The 23460-nt window shown below is 40.3% G+C and overlaps 1 protein-coding gene and 1 long non-coding RNA gene across 3 annotated transcripts in view; both read right to left on the bottom strand.

Annotated features, from left to right (window-relative positions):
• Nucleotides 1-9619, bottom strand: part of OLA1 (Obg like ATPase 1) — a 103635-nt gene extending 94016 nt beyond the window's left edge. The window contains exons 1-3 of one of the 2 annotated variants that reach the window (XM_056349018.1): nt 9483-9619; nt 9105-9205; nt 7170-7313 (exon numbers count right to left, since the gene is read on the bottom strand). In XM_056349018.1, coding sequence (XP_056204993.1) covers nt 7170-7313; nt 9105-9205 — 245 coding nt within the window. In that variant the 5' untranslated portion in view covers nt 9483-9619. Of the gene's footprint in view, nt 1-7169; nt 7314-9104; nt 9206-9482 lie in introns of those variants that run through there. The other variant, XM_056349019.1, reaches the window with a different exon arrangement.
• A 6293-nt stretch (nt 9620-15912) lies between these two features.
• On the bottom strand, nt 15913-22503 carry LOC130154037 (uncharacterized). The gene is made up of 3 exons (XR_008823588.1): nt 22338-22503; nt 16981-17427; nt 15913-16619 (listed from the first exon to the last, which is right to left on the bottom strand). It is a non-coding gene; the product is annotated as an uncharacterized LOC130154037 (long non-coding RNA).
• Between the last annotated feature and the right edge of the window lie 957 nt (nt 22504-23460).

Genomic DNA, 23460 nt, shown 5'->3' with positions numbered 1-23460 from the left:
CACATTAACCCAGTAACTCCTTTTGTCTGACAGAATTGCAGAGCTATTAGGTACCTCAGAAGAAACAGCAGCAATCTCCCATCAGAATTGTTCTAATTCCTTGCTTTTTGACACATAACCAAGTCAACAGAAAGGTAGAAAAATGCCACTTGTTAAAGCACTTCTCTATTATCATTTTAAACGTGTTTTAAGAAAAACAAAGGTGGTGTTAGAAATGTTCTCCTCCTATGCTCCCCTCTCACCACTCTGGTAGGATTAACTTCCTGGCCAGCCATCAGAAGAATTCACACTTTCACTATAAAGATGCTACATTAAACCAAGACAGGTGCCTTCATATGCAGATGGACCACTCTATCAACTGAATCAATCTCATTTGCTAGACAATGGAAAGAAAACCCCAGCACATTTCTTTCACAATTGACTAATGCAGCAAGAGACCTTTGAAGATGAGTATCTGGGTTTCCAGGATGTTTTCTCTCCTTCACCGTGGGTACCACAAAGCTAACGTTCCAAGCAAAATAATACCATCCCCGTTCTTGGCAACCCCTTTCCTAAGCATAAATCTGTACTTCATCATAGCAAGCTGAATACAGAGAAAAGCAGAAGGCACAAACTAGTCACACATGCCTATGCTCTGAAGGACAGAGTAAACGTTATGAAACTAAATAAGCAGAAAACACTGCAAAGACTGGGGGAAAAGTACCATATATCTCGAGTGTGTTTTAGTTCTTTGAAATGTAGAAGACTTAAGTGGATTGTTGTTTTTTTTTCTCCTACTCTAAACAGATTAATTTCCATTTCTTAAGATTCGTTAGTCGGCATTAGCATAATGTCACTGAGCCTCAAATGATCATCAGGAACAGGTGGCATCAACTGATCATTTGTACAAATCAGTGCAACACCAACATACCATACAGCATGCCACAGGAATTTATAATATGAAACAGATTACCAAATCCAGAAGTATTTCTATATTTTACACACAGGTATAATCCTTGAGCAAGGATTTTTTTTATTTCACTTAGAAATACAGCAACAGCAGTTTTGTGTTAGCATGCTGACTTCGCTGTATGAGCTGCTGTGCAACAAAGAGCACAAGACTTACTGGGCCAAAGAAAGTACAGTTTTGTGGTTAGGGCATTTACTCAGGGAATGAGAGATTTATATATCCATCAGGTTATGCATTTTGCAGGGGAGGAGGCCTACTTCTCACCAACTTTGTTTCAAACTTCTGTCCAAAACAGTTATTTAAACAGGCAAAAGGAGTTTCTTTACCTGACCTGTTTGTTCAGGACAGCAGTACTGAACAGTACAATGCAACCAGTTACCATTTTTTCTTTTAAAATGCCCATATACGTGGTATCTGCAATTTGATGTGCATATTTTTTTCCCCAAAAAATTTGAGGGGAAGAGATATACATTCATTTCTCAAGTTTCCACAAGTATTTGTTTAGTTGAGAAAACTTGCAGGTAGTATACACCTGAAGCTTTGACTTATGATTGAGACCAAATAATCATAACCAGAATGCTGTTTCTCTCCCTGAGATTTTATTGTTCCAGGTTTCCACAACCTCTCCTCTCCAAAGAAAATACCCCAATAACTTCTCTGCAGCATTTACTACAGTTTACTGAAATCTCACAACCACGAGGAGACCCTGGAAAATCACGACAGCTTCAACTAAATTCAAAAACGCAGCAATTTTCCAGTAAGCCTGGCTGATAATTTTCATAACATGCTTGCTTTTTATTCATTTCCTGAATAATTCAAGAAATTTCTCCCAACTTAAATTCTACCTGGATCCTAGGTCCCACATACCAAAAAGGCCAGATTCTTCAGTATTATGGTAAAATGTCCAGTTCTCCTTTTCTCTCTGGTAAAGCCAAAAGTGCTACTCATCTGGTTCCAGCACAGGCTCTTCTGTCTTTAAAAGCTGTTATTTGAAATCTGTTAGAAATGGGAAACTCTTCTTCCTTCCTGAAAATTCACAGGACTTAAACAGGACTCATCTGTTAAAGAGTTCACAAATGAGCTGAAGTAGAAGCAGCAATAGCAGAACGTGTATATTTTTACAACCTCTTAGAAAGCCGTTCCACTCAGTCTGTCCTCACAGCTATTTTTGGCTCATTACCAAACAGAACAGTTCACAGACCTTCCCTCTTCCAGGAGATTGACTGCAAAAGCTGTAATAGGGAGTACAATCTTGCAAGCAGTTTTGACCAGTGTAAACAAAATACGTCAAAAGGTAATTAAAGGAATCTCTTTCTGAAGAACTAAGTACTGCAGATGAACCCTGGCCATTTCTAGGCAAGACCAATTTCACTAACAGCATTTTATCCATGGTGCTGACGAACAAGACTTGAACCTAACAGCACATGGAACCATAACTGAAAAATCTGCTAACAACGTGAATTAGAAAAAGGTCAAATATTCAGTGTGGACTGAAACATACTTGGTGCCTCACATCAAATGCCTGCATTCTCAAACTATTCAGCTACCTCAAACTATTCAGTTACTACACCAACAAAATACAACTAATTAAATTTTGCCTTCTCCCACCTGGCAGAAAAGATGGCTCAAGTCACCACTACTTAAGCTCTTTCATTCACTGCTGGGAAATCACTCATGTGCAATGCTAGAACAAGCATCACAGCCAATCTGATTTACACAGGCTCAGAACTAACTGCAGAGCCAGCAAACTCAGTAACACCAAAGACAGAGCACACTAACAACAGGACACACCAATTGAGTTGTTTTCTGTAAAAAAAATGGACTCTCTTACAGATGCTGGTATGCCAGAGTTACATCCAGCTAAATTATTTGTGTTTCACTGTGGAATTATACAGTGAATACAGGTGGTTTTCATTTACCTAAATGCTCTTTTTAAACCTAGAGTAAGTCCCACGTGATGTCATTCAAAAAGTCTCAGTGTTGACCTGTTTTCTAAATAGTACTTTCCACCAAATGATTACCTAATTTTCATTGCATAACTTTATAAAGTATCTGAGTATGCCATCCTACAGTAAGTTCAAGATAATTTTTGTTTCATATTGGACAGTGCTAGAGCTGAAGACTGTTACGTTACTTGACATATCCTCCTGTGGAATAACTGGACTGCTTTAAAATTTAAGTCTGAAAAGGCCACCCAAGATAGATAAAACGGTGTAAGTTAAATAGAAATATTTGTGGTTGCAATAACCATTGTGTTTTGTGAACATGTGTGCAAGGCAACACAATCACTTACAGGTGCAAACAAACAAGGAATTAAATGAATACTGATAACTTGAGAAAGGATCAACTAAACTACTTACATTTTACTCAGTCCTGCCTGTAATCTCATTTGATTTTAGCCAGAGGAGGAAACAGAAACATAAGACTTCAAAATCACTTTTTTAATTAATGTTTTCACAAAAGTTGATTACTATCAGCCAATACAGTCCTTCAGTTTTAACTATTTACAGTTAAAACACAGCTTAGGCTTACATTGCTTCTGCCTGAATTTTTTTTTTACTTTCGTTTAAAGTAAAGAAGAAAGAATGCAAACAATGGCAGTGAGGAGATTATCTGGGGCACAAAAGAGAAAATAGCAGTTTCCTCCACCCCCTCACTCAAAATCATTTTGAGGCTTGAATCAAATACCACCACTGAGACACATCTCCTGGTCAGGCACAGTACACTACACCTGTGGTAGTAGGTAGGACCATACAAGCTAAGTCTGGTAGGTATATATACTCAGATGCTTTCCAGATATTTGTGAGTTATGCCCCAAATCACTTGTCCAAATGACATCAGTAACATACACTAAAAAATATTTCTAGGCTTAAGGTGATTAAGCAGCATCTTAATGAAATTTAGAACAAAAAATGCATGAGAATACCTTTACTAAAGCTTTTATTAAGCTACTAACATTTATTCAGATGTGCTGCACACACAATTCTTGTGTAAGAAACCCATCACTTCCAAACACAAAATGTTCCATTAAAATATTAACTGCAGTGAACAGATCAACTGTTTCTGGCTTGCAAGTTCCAACTTTCAAGGCAGGAGCTACCTGCTGAGATGAAGAACATATCTTTTTCATTTTAGAATAAGCAGATCTCATCTTCTGCTACCTTCTTAAGATTCACAGATCAGGGAAGACAAAAAAAAATAAATATCTTTCTGCTCTAGTTCCTGCTGAAGTGAATCAGTCCAAAGAAAATACTCTTTCCAATTACTAAACTGGAACTAACTAAATCACTGGTCTGCCAAACCTTGCCTGAAAGTACTGGTGTTGGGGGAACAGGGGTAGGAAGACAACAAAATAAAAAGACAACAGGCTTTCCTTTCTGAAAAAGCTACATATGTTGGTACAATGTAACAAATACGAGCTTTCACTGAACATTATATATGATTTAAAATAAGTAGTTTAAACACATAAGTTAGTAACAGAACATAAATTAATACCTTAAAAATAAATCTGAATGCTTGTTATTTTAAGGTATTAAGGTCTCTTTTTAATATCCATCATTTCATTCACACCAGAAAGAGAGCAATAGGTAACATTAAAGCTCAAGGAAATTTGTTCATCTAATTCATTTGGCAGCAACATAGCAGTTTTTACTGGAAGTTCCTGGAGCCCACCTTCTGATCACTGAATTTATTGTAAACAGTCATATACATCTGCAGAAAGAAAAAAGCACAGTTTTTATGTTACGGCAGCGTACCTTAATCTATTAAGTACAGATTTGCCTTTATGTAATAAGTCTCTAAATTGTTGTCTATGTGCTTGCATTTACAAACGTTTACATTTCCAATTAACTAACACCAGTCAGCTTTCAGCATAGGCTAGCAAGTCCCATTCAAGCTGGTGCTTTCTTCTTTTGGAGACAGGAATGGATCTTCAAGCAACAAATGGTACCTTAACAGCCTAACTCTTCCTCCAACGGCAGAATGGCCGCAAACTCACACTAGCAATATTCTTCAGCAATAAAGTCCACCTCTCCATAGCAGCAGCAACTATCTCAGCCAAGTGTGACAGATAGCAACTGCCAGCCCAGCAGCCCCACTCTTTTCCCACCCACAGCAGGCATCAAGGCAAGATCACTTTGGCCTGCCATAGACTATTTTAGTTAAGACAAAGTCCCCTTTTCCCCTCCCCCCCCCCCTCCCAATAATGACTGCAGATATGTGATGACCAAGTGTAATATATGGGAAATAAAAACCTGAATACTTTAGATTGAAGATTTTGAGATCCTGAGGCTAGACAAAAGTCTAATTTAAAGAGAACTCACTGTTTATAAAACATGCTGCATGCATAGATTGACTACATCTACCAATCCAAACAAGTAGAAAAATAACACACAGAACATATTACATAAAGATGAAGAACAAAATCAAGACTATACAAGAGAAATCAAGGAATTGAAATTACAATTCAGTTGTAGATCTTCATGAGCATAGCCTTCCTTTCCTGAGTTAGTCTCAGGCCGACAAGCGCAAATGGCCCAAGAAGAGTTACCTCAGTCGACTGTGCTACTGATTTACCACTGCTTTATTACTGTTATACTGAAATATTAAAATCATATAAGCAGCATATGTGAACTCAGGAGCTATAACTACATACTAATTCCCACAGACATTGATTTTAAGTAACAAATACTCTTAAAAATTCAAGAGGCTATTCATATGAAAGCTGATTATCTGGCTTATTATCCTATTCAGTATATTTACTGAATCTGTATTCAGTAAATATACTATTTTCATTAATATTTAAGGGTCATTTTTTATTTTCCCAGAGACAGACAGAGTTTGCAAGTCAGAGAACACACATCCAGGCATTTACAATCTTAGCACTCTTTGTGAGGGTAGATGGCCAAAGGCAGGATGAGGGGAGAGGTAATAATCTCTTTGTCACTACTAATTATTAATTTAGAAGTAGCAAGTCATAGCTAAGTGAGAAGAAAAAGAGATTATTGAAGTGGCAAAAGCAGCAATAACACTACAATTTAGAACAAATTTGTCAACAAAACTTAAAAGCCACACCATTCCATTATCCCTGCACAGCCAACGGCCAGAAAGTTCTATCTCAAATTCAGCAGAGTTTTGTTTTATGATCCATACAGTAACAAGTATGCTTAATACTCACTTGAGCAGGAAAAACAAGATAACGTTATAACCATCCACTTAAACAAACAACTCCATATTAACGCATTTTTCAGTATTTAAAAAGTGCACAGGAATTACAGGCAGAAGCAATGTGTTTGGACCTGAAAATTAAGTTAGCAAATGGATTTTTTGATCAACGACTAATAAATCTTTAATTGTGAGTGTGATCTGGCTCTAAAACTGAGACCCAAGCACTGAACAAAAGCACAGGCATGCATGGTGATTTGCCCTATGATTTATGTACACTCACTTCATTAAAGATACCTCTGCAAGTAACTGCAAACTGAGTTTCACAAGTTACAAGTGTCTCTTTTCTGAAAGCCCCTTTAGTTTTCCTGTTCAAGCAAAAAACTATTTCCCACACTGAACATAGAGCAGATTATGGAAATGGTCAACTGCAACAGCCATTGACATGATTAAATTAGTACACTCCTAGAGTAAGGGAACAAGTAGAAGAGACATATTGTAGGAATATCCCTGAATATACCAGGTAACAAGTAGCAGAGCCCATAAAAAGGAGGGAAAGAGTCAGGAGAAAAAAGGCGGCATGCCCATAAAGCTTACTGTCAGAAGACTGAGGATACAACTATGTTGACAGATATTTGTTTGGCCACCTACAGCATATACAATATTCTGGACGATACAAAACACAGGGTGGAAATTTTACAAATGAGCGGCCTCGTGACACATTAGGTATGTCCACTACTGTTTTCGAAATCTCTTCAGAAGATCCTCCAAGTCACCTGGGAGCCACTACCTTCAAAAGACAGGAACACCAAGCATCAGACAGTGCTGAGCAATGACTAGCAAGCAGCTCCCAGATTTCTCATTCTCGTAGCACAAAGGTCATACTGGGGGCAGGGAGAAAGGTATAATCCAGGTACATATATAATTTCACATGCTGAAACAGATGTCAGTAAAAATTTAAAGACATAGTGGCACATTGAACTTCTATGAAAACATTGGGTTCAGTCATACTATTTCAGCTGCTTAACTGAAGAAAAATATTAAGAATTTGAGTTACCTTGGAGGTTTGTGATACTGGCATAGGAAGTCAAATCTGTCATCTGGTACAGGTACTCGACTCTCATTTGGATCAATGGTACAGAAAGGAAAATTTTCTGCTGCTGCTTGACTCTTTGTTAGTACATTGAAAAATGTTGATTTCCTATAAACAAAATACACACTTTCTTAAAGAAGTTCAAATTAGAAGCATTTAAAAGGGCTGGATAGAAACACATCTTATTCCAACCCAAAAGCAAAACTGAACTTAACCTTTACTTCAGTAACAGTGACCATTGCCCTGATTCTTCTAGTACAAGACACTTTTCAAATACACATACAGAGTGTCCCATTGAAACCCAATGTTCACCTCTCTTCCCTGTCCTTTAAAATTCCTTAAGTGACTATATTGCACATGTCAGTTCGCAAAGAAATTTTAAGCCAAAAGCAAAGCACAGCTCTACTGGCCACCACTTTCCAAAGTGAGGAACCAATAAGGATGCTCGAAACTTATTCTGAGTGAACTAATTTTGCCAAGACTCACCAGCTCTTTCCACAACTGTATTGTTTCCTCAGCTCTATTTCTGCATTAACAAAATTTCAGTGTCTAAGCAATAAAAGTCAACAATCAAAAGAGAAAGAGGGGCACAGAAAGCAAACCACATTGATTAATCAATTACAAGTAATCTTTTGTCATATAAAGATACAGTTCTACCCTACCAAAGATTTTTCATCCTTGTTAAATAGCAATAGAAAAAAACCTGCAAGTGGTATCAGGGCGGGGGGGGGGGGGGGGGGGTAGGGTGGGAAAGAACATTTTCACTTGCCAAGTAGCAGATCATTTTGTTAGTTGGCATTTATTAAACCAAAAAAGAGCAATTCATGAGTTATTGCTGAGAGAAAGTTCTTAACCCTTGAACCTTCTGCCATAAATATTCTGGAGGTTTTGGTGTTTGGGGTTTTTTTTTCCGTTTGTTTTGGGTAACTTCTCAGCCACTAGAAAAAAAAATCTGAAAGTTGCCCTGCATACAGCCAACATGCTCAAAAGTCAGCCAGTTTTCCTTGAAAGTTACATCATAAGGAAACTGCCATTTTCCCCACTGACACATTATACAATGTTACTGCTAATAATTTCCTTTCTGCTGTGCAATTTACCTACACACTGAAAAATAAATTTTAATAAAAAGTACTTATGGCTCTGAGACATGCTCAAACTTTTCCTCTCATTTGTTAAGTATTTAAAGTTTGAGAATGCTGAGAACTTCTTTTAGCAAATGCGATACACAAATTAACACCAATAGTTTCACACGGTTATTCTCCAGGTAATTCACTGTCCTTTTTAAGTGCTTTAAGTATAGCTCCTTTGAGAAGCTATAACTACTACCGATGAGAAGCGTGACAGAGAGCAATTCATCTTCCATTAACTCCCCAAACTGTAACTCACATAACTTTTTTCATCACAAACCCTGAAGTTTCAAGAACGGAACTCCTAATGCTACTAATGACACGGTACCATTAACTGCTTCCTGTGCATATCATCCTCCCCCAAAAAATAAAATATAAAAGGAATCTGTATGCACATATGTATTTGTATAAAAACATGTATTACACACACACAACAGTGGAAGTAAGGAAATGCAAATTACAAACCTCGGCAATCGCTAAGACTTTTGTTTAATTCTTTACTATTACCTTGTCCAGACTTGTACACACCAGCCTCACGCTACCCGAGTGTTTTAGATCGTTCCACCTATCGGTAGTTCAAGCTAAAGATTCGCCACTGAGCAAAACGATTCTAATCGTGTCTCTCTGCCCGTATACAGATAGGTGTAGGCACCTATCTTCACCCAGAAACCGTGTCAGCTCACTCTACCCACAGCAAAGGCAAACCGGGGAGCCCCCGGCCTGCCCCTCGCCCCACCGCCGCCCCCAGCCCCGCGCTCCCCTGACCACCTACCCAACGTTTGGCAGCCCGACGATCCCGATCTTCAGGGACGTCCCAAACCTTCCGATGATCGGGTGCGCTTTAACCCCGTCGCCTCCCTTTTTCGGGGGCATCTGAAAGCACAGAGCAGCGCACACTCAAGGCCCCGCGACAGCCGCGGCTCCGCCGCGCACCCCCAACCCCGTCCCCTCCCGGCGAGGCACGCTCCGGCCGAGCCGCCGCCTCCGCCTCAGGAAGGCCGAGGAGAAACCCCCGCCCCCGCCCCGCGCGGCGGCTCCCAGGCCCCGGCGGCTCCTCCACCGCACTCCCCCCAGCCCGGCCCGGCCCGGCGGTACGACGCGAGGCCTGCGGCGAGGAGAGGGCGGGCGGGCTCGGCGCGGCCCGGCTCACCTCACCTCAGCTGCCGGAGCCGGGCTGCGCGGCCCCCGCCTGAGAGGAAGAGGCGCGAGCGGCCCCTCGCACGCGGCCACGCCGGCGGAACAGGCGGGGACGAGGCCGCCCATTGGCGGGGAGCGGCGCGAGGGGAAAGGTCGCTGCGGAGGGCGGGGCTCCACGCGCCGCCGCGTCCCGCCAGCGCCGCCCGCGCGCCCCCGCCCCGGCACCCGCAGGCTGCGCGCGGCGTCCGGCGCCGTCGGAGACCGTCATCAGAAGAAGTGGACAAACGTGATTCAGATGAGTTACGCTCCGACGCCTTTGCGTTTACTTCATAAATGGCAACGCGCGTAGGAGAGCAGCCCGCCTGCTACAGAAGCAACCTGCGGAAGTGCGGATACCAGTAAAACCTGTAAAACTGGGTAATAGCGTGCATGGATAGACAACAGACTGCTGCACGCTAGAAGATCTACACGTATCCTACTATTTAATTTCAACATTAATGTTCCCTTCATCAATAATAGATTACTGGTTTACCTTTCTGGCAAACATCCAAAAGCCCAGCTACAAAGGCCGGAGCAGGGTGGCGGGGGCTGACGCTGGTGGCTGCGGCTGTGACCGGAGACCCGAAGCCTTGGCCCTGCCGGCTCCTGCCCTGGCTCCCCGCCAGTGGCCGTGTGGTGCTGGGCTCGGGGCAAGACGAGCTCTGGCGACAGTGGGGCTGCTATCCCCTGCAGCCGCTGGGATGGCTGGTGGCTGCGGGCTGGTGGCTGCAACAGTGCACCCGAGGAGAGCACTGGCCACCCAGGGCGCCGTTTGCCTCAGAGAACGAGTGCAACTCCTCCGGGAAAGGCGATGGGGCAAAACCCCACCAAACTGGGGCTGCATGACGGCAACACCAGTGTGAGTAGCCCAGGTGGAGAGGAGGCGCCCGCCCGGGGCCCCAGGCCCTCCCCTGCCCTAGCAGCATGACCAGGCCTTCCCTGGCCACCTCAGCTCCAGACTAGGGTAGCAAAACTCACCCAGGGCTGCTGCTGCGCGTAACCCTTTCTCCAGGGGAGGGATCCCTGCCATTCCCCGGCAGGCACACAGCTTGGGAGTAAGCCACAAACAGGACAGGCAGAACTCTGCAGCCCTGAGCGTGGGGCACAGTGAGCTGTCGGGGGGGGTGGGGGGTGTTCCATAACTTGTACGGTATTTCTATTACAGCTTTCCCATAACCTTGTCAGATGTCCCTAGTTACCTGCTGTCAGGACTCCCAGCTGCTTCACAAAAGTGAATACTTGCATGCTTTGTATACAGAGAATTGGAATGCGAGATAAAGTCATTTAATTTCTCAGGCCCGGTTACTCAGAGCCAGAGTCGAGAGCAGAGCCCCAGGGACAGCTGCGGCAGATGGGGGCTCCAACCTCTTCCCCCAGACGAGGAGCGCTGAACCCTGCCGTGATTCCTCTGCCCAGCAGAACCCACCAAAACGGGCAGGAGGAAGTAAAAGGAGTCTGCAAGGGTTTACAATTATACTAGAAAAATTATCTCCACACAGGGGTTCCATTTAAACCTGTAAATAGGAATCTACCGTAATGAGCGATCATTATTATAATAGCCTGCATTTTTGCTGTTGCAGGAATGGCTCTACAAAATCAGTTTTGTTGTCCCTAAGAACAACACCACAGGAATGCAAAGCCCATTTATTCAGTCTTCAGATGCAAGGCTGGATTTGACCCTTGGGTCAGTTCTGGGAAGAACCGACCAGTTTCAGAAGTCAGTATTTCTAGGAGGTATTAGGTAACACAGCATGTAAATTTAGGGCTGCACTGAAAGTTCTCAGAATAAGGCTTTTTCTTCCATTTGCTGTTTCAAACAAACAAGTATATAATTTTAATCCATAAACAGAATGAAGAGAGTTAACCAGCTGTAAGGGTCATTAAGATCAACAATTCCTCTGCGTAGCATTGTTTGGGTTATATAATTTGTACAGGAAAAAAAATTAATGAGTAATTATTACAACTTGTCTGCATTCTGTGTCTAGATCAACTTTTTTGTTCTGCCGTAAATCTGTGCTAATGTTATCTTCAGAAATTACCAGGAATATAAACACTTACCTTAGTTGTATGTGCAGTTTCCTTTTGTGAGTCTTTTAAAATATTTTGACCAGAAAAAGAATTCCTTTTTCATCTAACTTCATCTAAGTTCTGTTAAAAGAATTTACCAAAAGTAAATAAGTCTTCAGCAATAAAAACAACAGTTCTCTCAACCTAAATTGGCCCTGTCAATATATGTGATACTATTATTTAGGATGTCTTTCTCTGTAGGCTTTTTTGGTGAATGTGAACTCCAAAAGCTTTCTGAGATGATTATGGCTTGCAAGGAAACTGTGAACAAGAACCTGGACCCTTGTGGAAATAATAACATAAATAAAAGGGAAGCATCAAGACACAAAGGGTAACTGTTCACTGCAAGTAGAGATGTGGGCTCAGACTTCCTGGTTTTCTGTTTCCTGACCCAACAAATCCTACACCAGGGCAGGAAGCACTGGAAAGGTGAAATACCCAGCACCCAGAGACGTACCCTGAGCATCTGTATGCTTTTTGCATTCAAAGGATCGCTGGTGGTGGTTGGGCACATCACTAGATTTTTGTTCATGCATATCTAGCCATTTATAAAGATACCGTATGGTCAAGGGGAGCCCGTTGTAAACACATTGGGGCTTACTTATAACAATCCACATGGCAATTTAATAAATAATACAGTAATAATCCTCTTGAGAGGATGATCTGGGAATAATAGATTTCAAGAAGGAAAGATGAAATCTCTATGAATCTATGAAAAATGAATTGTGGAATGTTATAGAAGCCAGACCAGAACTCTTCAAAAAATTAAGGAAATTTTCTTTAACCTAGGCTCTGCTTCTCTGAACCATTAAAGACAGACACCATCAGTGTTTGCCTGCTAAGAAAATTGAAGGAGAGAAGGCAGTAAAAACTGTTCTTATAGCATGCCCTATTTTAAGTCCATAAGACAAAATTCTTAAAACTTGAAAAACACCAGAGTGAAGGAGTCAAGGTGAGAGTATCATCAGATTATATATCATCTCTGTCACAATAAAAGGAATATAATCTTGAACATTTTTTAAAAATATTTTTTTCCTTTTTTTTCTAAGAAAGGATACTTTAACTAAGCCTAATTTGGAATTACACATAAAAAATGGCTGTTTCAACTTTTTTTTCCAGTGATGAGATTTTTGCAACAATATATATATACATAGTTGACAAAAAGAATGCCTTATCCAGAGATTTTCTACTAGTATAGTGACAATCAATGATAGTCAGTTCATGCTGGTAATATGCTTACATGGTCTTTCTGCTGTCTGAAAATCTAACACTATACATTCAAAAGGAAAAAAAAAAATCAACCAACTAATTCAGATTAAAGTATAGTTAGCTGTTGAATGACGCTAATGGATTACTACACCAAACATCCAGAAATACTGACATTAACCAAAAATATTTAAAGCAGAGCAGCCCCTGCATCTTTCACATACCTAAACTACAAACTTCAGTAACCAAAATTGGTTTCCTTTTCAGCAATAGCATATACACTCCTTAGTTTTCCACCCTTCTAAAGCTCAAGACAGCCCACTTCTATCCATACTTGCCCTAAAAGTAGGGTTACGCAATTGGAAGGGATGGATTTGCCTAGCTCAATTAGTAAGACCACAAACTTTCTGAAAGGCTACTTCTGGAGAGCTCTTCCTTTTATTAAACATTCTCACCATCCTAAGATTTTGTCAGACATTTTTGTTGTCCTTGCAGGCGTAATAGCTCTCAGAAGATAAACTTGTTGACTGTCTCCATAAACCAGAGATATTTAACTCTGCTGAATATTTGTCTGTGACCAGAAAGTTGGTATTTGGCTAGCAGCCAGTTAAGTCTAACTTTTTTTTTTCCTCGCCAGTTCATAAGCACAATGCAGGCATAAGCAGTTTGCTACATGAAATAAAGGAGAGAGCATATATGTGTGTGTGTGTGTATATATATATATACACACACATATATAAAATAATAGGGCCTACAATAGGTATAATTCTGATTGTAGCTATCTGGGAAAACAGCTGAACTCTATAAGAGGAAAATAAATTGTTAAGATCCTGACTACGTTTGTTGCTGTACTTCAGTTGGTCTACATATGGTTCAAAAGTTAGTGCTGTGTGCAAAAATTTGCAAGTTTGAAAATAATTTTTTGATTTATGCTTTTCATACAACTATCTCTATACAACTTTTCATACATGCTATAATTGCCCCCTCCCCCCATTAACCCCTATATCTAATTTACTGTACACATGGCCACTTCACTAAATACAGACACGGGACTTTAAAGCATTTGATTCTTTCAGCTAGAAATCATCTCTTGGCAATGTAACACTTCATCTTACATGCTTTTGATTTCAAGTTGCTTTTAAGAGTCATGGTTTGCCTTATTTGCTTGAACGTTTCTACCCAAATCTGTCACAACAGTGAAAAACTCATTTTAAACTGGCATACATAGTTTAAACCATAATAATCTTAACCGCATTACATTCAAAATGTGTTTTATAAGTTTAATGGGGGAAAAACCTCTAGAGAGCAGTCATTTCAATGTCAACTCTCAACACAGAAGTACTGCACAAATACAGCGTATTGTACAGCTGGAACACGTGCAGAAGTCAAACAGCCCTGGAGCAACTCTACCTGATTAAAAACAATGTTTAACAGAGAGTAATAAAACAAACACTTTGTGGTTAGTGCCACCAACATACTCTGCTTTTTGCTGCCCAGAACATATATTTACTGCAAAGTCACCATTAACTGCAAAAATAAGTGGGTTTGTAGCACTGAAAGAATAGACAGAGCCCCTGATCCTTGCTGTGACCAGGCAATGTTCAGTGCAACCCAGGGGGTGAGAAGAACACAGCTGCTTTTGCACAGCAACACTCACGAATTGCCTGGGTCCGTGCTACTTGGAGGGAACTGGATGGCTCCCAGTAATAAATACTCTCGGCACTGAAAGGAAACACTACTCAAAGGCACAGGCTAAACTAAATGGCGTTCACTGAGTTCTGTGAAGTTTAAAGGTAGTCATCACCCAGCTGAATTGTGCTTTAATACAATATTTTTAAACATCATGTTTGGTAGGGTTCAATAGGGTTTGTTCTTTTAACTGTGGGTCCAGCCAGTTTCACAAAGAATCTAACCTTGTACCATTCTTTATACACTTAAATTCATACTATACTTTGAGGTTTATACTTACTTGTTTAGATGCTTTTGTATTGTGCTAACTATCCTTGTCTGAAGAACGGTAACAGGTTGTTAATGATGTTAGTGCTGCTCCAGAGTCAGTCAGGGTTGCTGTGGTGGCGTAAAGCATCTCTCACCCCTTTCTGCAATATCCCAGACTTTGGGAGTCTAGAAGCACATAATGCAGAACAGTCCAGTCTGCCACATATTAATATTTCTGGATCACAAGGCTGGAAACTTCAGCTGAATTTCATAACTTTAACACAGATAGTGTCACTAGCAGGCATAATGACTACGGAGATGCTCATAGCAAGAATAGTGAAAGACAGGGTCTCTCACAGAGAGAGAGAGAAAGCCAAGCAGAGAGAGGTACTATAGTAGGAGAAATTACCTGAAAATTAATTACATTTTAGTTAAAAAATGACAGGTCTACTTTGAACTTTTCAGTAGCCTAGCAAAATGACAGCATAAAAGCAAGTACCAATCTAAAATACAAATACCTCCATGATTTCTACTAACAAAAAGAGAGAAAAAAAATCTTAATTTGGGATTGATCCTGGAGTGAGCAATACTAGGCTTTTTCTGGGCTTCAAAGATGTTAGGACCATTCCAGCATGACCAGAATATTTTTCTTTTCTACAAATGAAAAAGACATAAAAGGACTGTTAGAAGAAAAGAAATGGTACTGGTCTAAGAAAAAAGTTCCAATTTCATTTTAGTTAGTGCTGGGGAAGGTAGCATTGAAGACTGGATTAATCAAGACCCTTGATAGTTGAACAACCAAGTATAAGAAATGAACGCAAGTTAAATACTTCTTACGCCTTGAAGGCTAGTATTGAACAATGGAACAAGATGCTCTAACCTACAAGTAAGGAGACTTCTGTCTCTGAATTTGGGCTGTACCTGTATACTTATTAAAATCAAACACCAAAAAACTGCAAGAATACTGACTAGGAATAAGCCCACAGAAGGACTTATTCTGGAATCCGTTTTCTACAAATCTTTGGGCATATTCAGCAGACTGGGAGATGCCTGCAAGGAAGAAACTTTAGGGAAAATTATACTTTTTTTCTATAACTTGTCTCTAACCCTTAGATTTTGTGGGAGCACAAGTCTGAAGTTACAGCACAGAAAGCTAAAATAATATAATATTTTACATTCAGTCTAGGTTTTTTAACTGTGTGCAGTTAAATGTCCATGCAAGAATAGTAGACTTGCCAGCTTTCAAAGACATTTCATGTTTCTCTTCTAGGGCACAAAAATATTTGTGATGTAGTGTTTTTATGATAGATTCAATGACTTAATTTTGTTTCATATACTGAACATAGTACAAAAATGTAGTGAGAGATCTGTATAATTGAACTCAAAAAAGTGTTCTCAGAGAAAAAGCCACAAACCTCATTCTGGGCTGGCTTAACGTACATTAAGCTAGTTACTTTCTAGCCTGGTGAGATACAGTCTATTTTGAGGGAAGAACAAGATGAGTTATCTAATAAGCTACATAAGTAAAATGAAAACTATACTATAATTTTTATACACTATATATAGTTTGCAAAATGACTGTAAAATGAGAACTAAACAAAATTTTGAAGTACATCATGCAGAAATTCTTGTTTAAAATTTTAGTTATTTTATTTTACAACCTGAAGAGTTCAGATAAAACCAATTAATGCTATGATTCATCTACATTTCTAGAGGCTGGAAAAAACAGTTACCCATGTACTTCATGAGGAAAAACTGTGTTTTGCCTCATGAAGGTACATTGTTAGGATGATCAGATGGGTGTATACCTCAGTCCAATTCAGAAATACTGTGGTAGCACTGCACCCCCTTGAGAAGGTGGGATGATACTTTGTGTTCTACATTAGGATTACAGTGACCTCTGTAAAAACAGTGGAGATCTGTCATGTAGAATGCTTCAGCTTACATGTAAATACTATCAGCAAACTGCTGGCATTGTATTCTTGTGGTTACGATAAGAATTCTGTTACTACTTCCTACTAATTCAGCTCCTGTATTATTAAAAAAAAACAATTTTAAAAGCAATTTAAACCTTCCATCATACAGGTATTATTTTTCTTTAGATTCATGGTAGTGTTCTTATTTATAAGAAAAAGTCAAATACAATTATGCCTCATTTAAGCGTTCAGGAGAGGACCTCTTTCATAATTCTTTACTTGGAAAAGCTTAACAGCACAGCAACACTTCACTCAGCACCAATGTTTTTCCCATCATTTACTTACAAAGTCGTTTTCCTAACTTTGTTCCAAACTGTGAAGTACTCTGATCTGTAAATGTAGGATTTGTTGTGTTGTAGCTTAGGAAACAGCTTGTATATGTGCACTGTTGGTGCTGCCAGCATAAACCGAGAGTCCACAGCAACTGCAGAGGTCCCAACAGTCCTCATCATCACGGACCAGTAACAGTCACAGCTCCTTGCAGGCGCCATCATCTGTAACGACTGTTAAGGTGCCAGCGCAGCTGAACACAAACCTGTGTTTAGCAGTCACCTTCCCATTGCACCCCAAGCCCTGTTTCCCCAAAATGAGAATTAGATGCACATCAGTAGTAGGAAGATATCACAGTCCTGCCTGGCTAGCTGCTGGGATGGAGGATGCACACAGCAGGACAGAACAGGCCACACCAGAAAGGCTCACCGATCAACCTGAGAACACCTCTGCAGAGGAGCTCTGGAAAGACAATGAAGTCCTGTCACCAAACACCGAGAAATTATTTATCAAGTGGTAAAGTTTAATATCACCGTGTTAAGAAATAAAGCATGATCACAGAAATCCTGTGGCCTCACAATCCTAATATTTTTGTGGATACAACCATAGCATGACGTAAGACCAGGGAAGCTTAGATACAGATTTTGCTGATAGGGATTTCAGAACCCAAAGAAGTTCTGCACAGGGATTTTCAGCCAGAGTTGAACTATGGGCTGCCACTATGTAATTCCTGCTTCCCTGAAGAGACATGAGACCATGGCCCATCAAAAATAACTGTTCTTCTGGCAAATCTAATCTACATCTTTATATATATTTATGCCAATATTTTATATCCCCGTGTCCCTTTTAAGCCAAAACTTTGCCTTATGAAGTATTTTTATTCCTCTCAACAGCTTTACTTAGATCATTATGTCTTGACTACCACGTACAAGAAAGGTGAGCATGTTTACAGCCAGCGCAATGAGAGCCCTGAAGTGGAGAAGGCTGGTGAGCTGCGGGGAGGCACTGAAATAACGTCAGTGACCTGCCATGAGAAGGAAAAACGTGCACTCTTGTGTCAGATGCAAAACTTTTAATAGTTTAATTTGTTACGTAAGAGGAACAGATCGACTGATTGTATCTCTGCAACACTGAAATTTTGCCTGTCATGAGAAATTTTCATAGGGAAGAATGATCTTTGTCGGGAAAGGTACTCACTCTGCTTCCTCGCTATGGGAGGTCTTACGACGTTTGACACGCCGGTTACAATTTACAGGACTCCTGACAACATCATCTGAGAAATTACACATTTGTGTTGGTCTTTTTTAGAAATCAGGTTCTTAAAGAGTGACCCCTTGTCTCTAACCATAGGCTATCTGACGAGAAGTGAATGCAGTTGTCAGCTGGTGGGGCAGAAATTTTTAATGTCAAGAATTCGAGAATGTCTGAAAGCTCCACAGCCTGTAGTCATGGCTGTCTGACATGAGTGGGCAGCTTAAGTAATTTGAGAAGAAAAGTTTATCTCCCGCCTGCACAGAGCTCTGACTGCCAACCTATAGATAAGACATATTTACTCTTTCTTCATCTCAAGGTGGGCAATAATATTTGCTTGCACGTTATATGAACTTAAAGTGGAATATATTACTAAAGATTTGAGGTGCCTAGCTGCCTGGGGGAAAAAAGTATATATCAAAGACTGGTATCTGAAGACGTACAAGATCCCTTTAAGACATTTATAGATCACTGGATATCAGAAAATATTCTTCTCTTACTTTCCTGAATATCTCATCTATAAACCATTGTTTTAAAGTAAATGTTATGTGCTGGTAATTAATTTTTCTGTAGTTCTTTTTTAAGATTTAGGTTGTGATTGTTTATCACATTTCCCATAATAACATCTGTTGTAAATTCTGTTCATTTTTGTGAAGGTCTCATGATCCAATCTCCAACCTATTTAAAAGAAAATGCTTTGTGTGCCATTTTGTACTCGTGGCCATTTGGAGTTCTATTTCAGCTTCATTAATATTGATGCAACTTGTCTCTCCACTCATTCTCAGCAGATTCTTTGAAATTAATCTTCAGCATTTGCTGTGATTTGTTTCTGTTTTGTGCTTCATCCCCGAGTCCAGCTCTTCTCTAGTTAATTTTGTTTTCTTTATTTTTATCCACTTGCTATGACTGTTCTACTACTTGTGCCGCTGTGGTGTGTCAGTCCTTTATGGGATCCCTGTTTCGTCTCTGCCTTTCACTGTGATTTTCCGTCATTATGGGCCTCTTGAATAAAAATGTAGCCCTTGTTTCTGACAAAGTCCATGTTCCTTTTCTTTTCTTTCTGTGTGATTTTCCATCATTACAGTTCTTAAATTTCTTGAATAATGATATATACTATGAACAAATGGATGGAGCAGTAATGGCTTCATCAGTGTTTTCTAAAATATATCTGCAGCTTTTAGAGCATACAGTGCTACAGCAGAGTCTGTGCCATGTTTGTAAAAGCATGATTTTAAAAGTGTATTTTGTAGCCTATTGACTATGCCACTCTGCATTAATAATTCGCCTTCTTTCTAACATTATCTACTTCTCAGGATAGTGGTTCCAAAATGATATTGAAGTTGAGGAATAAGTATTAGCACCATGCATCTTTGAATGAAATGGTGAAAACATAATCACTTTGTGATGTTTACAGCAATACTACTATGTTGTGGGAATAACAGGATTCTTGTTAGGCCTTTTACATGTAGGATGTATTAATAGATTTCAGGATCCTTATTAAAAGAAGTCAGGGTTCTAATCTGAAGCAGTGTATCCTAATAAACGAGTAATCAGAATAAATGCCTAAAAATCTATCTGTAAAAATGTGATAAACGAAAAGTTGTACTTCAGTACTAATTAGTTACATTTCAGTTATATCAAATACATGATGGAAACCAAAAGTGTGAAAACATTTAGATTTAAAATCTCAATGAATAATGTCAGTTCACTGATTTGAACAGTGGAAATCTTTAACATGCCATAATGTAAATTGGGGTAAAAATAGGAATCAAAATATGATAAAATATTTTCTGCCTTATTTGATATAGTGGCATAGAAACGTAGTCCAAAGTCCTTTAGTGATGGTAAAGGGGAAAAAGTTAATTATAAAACATTAACCAAAGTATGTCAATGACATTAACTTTTTTTTTTTCTTTTTTACATCCTCTGTTAAATTATATCCATTAGTGTTACATATTGGATGACAGATGGAAAGCTCAAACATCTCAAAGATCTGGAACAGCTTGCAGAAGTAAACCATTGTTTCCAAAAACATTTGTAATAGTACTTATAATTGGCTACAGTCTTCCCACCAAAATAAAAGGGTCTTTTGTTTTTGCTAGAGAAAACCTGGTTCCTATGTGCAGTCTTCCCTTCCATTTGAATTACAAGTCTCCAACATCCCTGAAGTTCTCTAAGGGAGCGAGATGTGCCATTTGGTGACTCTGGCTCATAGCCCAGGGGATGGAGACATTGTCCCCTTCCCACCAGGGCAGCTGGTGGCCTGAAGCAGGCAAGCTACACACAGAACCCCAGCCAGACACTCAGGGTGACACCAAGGCCAGCAGGAACAGAATTCCCACAATACCTGAGCAAGAAGAGGAAAGCAGGTTTGGTAACACTAACCAGAATCAGCCAGAAGTCCAGTTACATGCCAGGAAAGCCAGCAGTGGCAAAGCAGGTCTTTGGCCAAGTCAGGTAAAAATGGGATGGAGGTTGGATCATGAGACTTCCACAAAAGGTCACAGAAGCAGGGGCAGGCACGCCTGCAGCCTCATACCCCAGCACTACCTCTGCCCGAGAGCTACGCCTACAAGCCCGCAGCAAGACCCTCCTTCCACAGCCGCGTTGGGGCAGCCGGAGCCCAGGGCACAGCCGCACACCCCACCAGAGCGGCACCGGGCGCAGGCAGCCAAGCCCCCGGGTGGGTGGGAAGGGGCCGCAGTGCCCTCGTGCTTCACCCAGGGTCCCAACTCAGGCAGCTTTTGGTAGCTGGTGCTCCTTACTTTGGTGCCCTGATTTAGCCTGAAACACACAGCTGAGAACGTTTATGTATCCTGTTCTGTTTATCTTCCAAAGAATCAGTGACTGTTAATAATGTCTGTATTAGTGATTCCTTCTTGCTACATTCCCTTACAACGTGAGCTTGGTGCCCCAATGGCAGCTATTCAGCTGCACTGCAGGTTCAGTGAAAACCCTTGAGAAGATTGCTAATATATGATATGTATCTGCCAAATGATGTCCCCACTCCAGCTTTCTTCCCTGGTGGTGTTTTGTGGGTTGGAATGTGTAGGTAGGTGGCCAGGTTTGAATAGGTGCATTATGTTAAGTTCAGTAACAATGAAGTGTTGTTATTTTTGGCTAATGCTAAAGTGTAACTAGTGTATGGCCTGACAAACACATCTGAAACATTTACAGCCTCTGGAACAGAAATCTGCACCATCATTTACAAGGCTGTGTCCAACCATTCTAGTGAGAAGACAGAGATTGTTTTGCAGCACAAAGTGGGAAAAGACTTAATAGAATCAGTCACGCTTTTAGTGGTACCTGTGCTTCAATACCCAATTTATGTCAATTTGTACCCAATTTTCCTAAGTAGGTGGTTGAGAACAACATTACTATTTTTTTATCTTCCAGGTAAAGATATTTCTCTTTTCATTTTAACCGAGATAAGTTACAAAGTCGCTTCTCAAATGCAAGTTTCAGTCCATCACTGAATAGCATGAATGATTGCGTCTTTTCTTAACCCTTAGATTGGAAGCATACTCGCACAGTCTGAATCTGCAAGTTTCAGTCCTAACAATTCTTTGTTTCAGAGAAGTACTGGCGAAACTAGTATTTGATCACAATCTCAATACATATTTCAGCTAAAAATGTATAAAAGGTTTCAAACATATCTAAATCGTTTTCTCCAACTCAGCAGACTTGAGGATGCACCTTTGTGATGAAGGTCTTGGTTTTGTTATGCAAAGAGCCAAGCAAAGCCATGTCTTGCTTTCAAAGCAAAACGATAATTAAAATACACAGAAAAGAAAAAGGCTCGCAGTAAAAAAACTGCGGTTAAAAGTGAAGAAAATAAGTCATTTAGAGTTTTGCCTCAACAGCATCTATATTTAGAACAAAAACAGGAGCTCACACATTCATTGCTTGTTTCACTGGATAAAGCCGGAAATCCAGATGAAGTCAGGGACAAACCCTAGATATAGTTAACCATTTTCACAGCAATTATGCATGATAGTTTTCATGTTGCCTAAGGCTCTCTGCATGATCCAGCAAAAACAGAGGCTACTTTTATAGGCATTTAACAAGAAAGATTTTGAGTCATTGAAAGTCCACCCCAATGCAAATCTCAGCACACTCACCAACTCATCTTTTCTTGTAGGAAACTGGCGATGAAGGTCTGCCTATATCTTCTGCATATTCTTGAGCCGTTAGCATGTGGCAACACAGGAGATCTCCTGTCAGCTCACTTTCAATCTCATGGGTCATGCATTCAAGGGAATTAGCAGCAGCAGCATTTGCAAACTCATCTATCTGCAAGGCAGAGTAAGAACGCCTCTTGATTCAGGACAAAAGCAATCTCGAGTTTCTCCTGTCATTTCTGGGGTTTTTTGTTCAGCACTTGGTGTATCACTGGAATTAGATGAAACTGAAATACCATTTGCCTCAGGATTCTGTTGAGCTTAAGATGCCCACTTCTCTGAAGAGGCGCACCATCAAGCACAAAATGCCCAAGAACAGCATTCAGCCAGGAAGGAGATGATGGTCACTATTGCCAGTATTCATCTCTCTGCTGTGATAACACAAGGCTAGATGACCTCCACAGCACTGAGACTGAAGTTACATCTGCTGTCAGATCATCAAGTGTGCTAGCCACAGAAATACCTTTCATGCCCAGATTTGCTAAAGCACTTGGTGAAAAACTCACGTTGTTTGTATAGATCATATACCAATCCCAACCACCTCCCCAGTCTGTACCTGAAAGCATGAATGAACAACAAAGCAGTGATGATGCAGCATTCACTTCTCAAAGCCAGAAGAGAAATAAGGCGGTTAAAAACCTGAACTGGCCTCTTACCTCTCCTTGCACTCGGTACTTGCTTAAATGCCCTCTGCCCAGCTGAAAAGCATCAAGCTGTTTTAGAAACACCCAAGCAAGGACTTTTGGGAAACAGTCAAAGCTCAAGGACTCTTTGGTACCCTCAGGGCTTACAAAAGAAAATCCAAAAAGCTCCTATAGCATTTCAGGAAAGTGCAAGACAAGTTAAAACCATTAATTGCACAATTACAGGTGATGTCCCATAAATTAACTTCATTTCTCAGCCATTTTTCACAGGTTCCTTTAGAAATAATCCAAAGGTCCCAGCAGTCTGTGAATCACAAATGCTGTCTGAGAGATGCTGTCTAAGAATATGCTATGAATAAATGTAATCGTTACATTTACAAAATAAATATTTTCTCATTTGTTTGTTTTACTTCAGAGAT

The sequence above is a fragment of the Falco biarmicus genome, chromosome 8, assembly GCF_023638135.1.
Source record: "Falco biarmicus isolate bFalBia1 chromosome 8, bFalBia1.pri, whole genome shotgun sequence".
NCBI lineage: Eukaryota > Metazoa > Chordata > Aves > Falconiformes > Falconidae > Falco > Falco biarmicus.
This window is presented reverse-complemented; position numbering and strand designations above follow the sequence as displayed.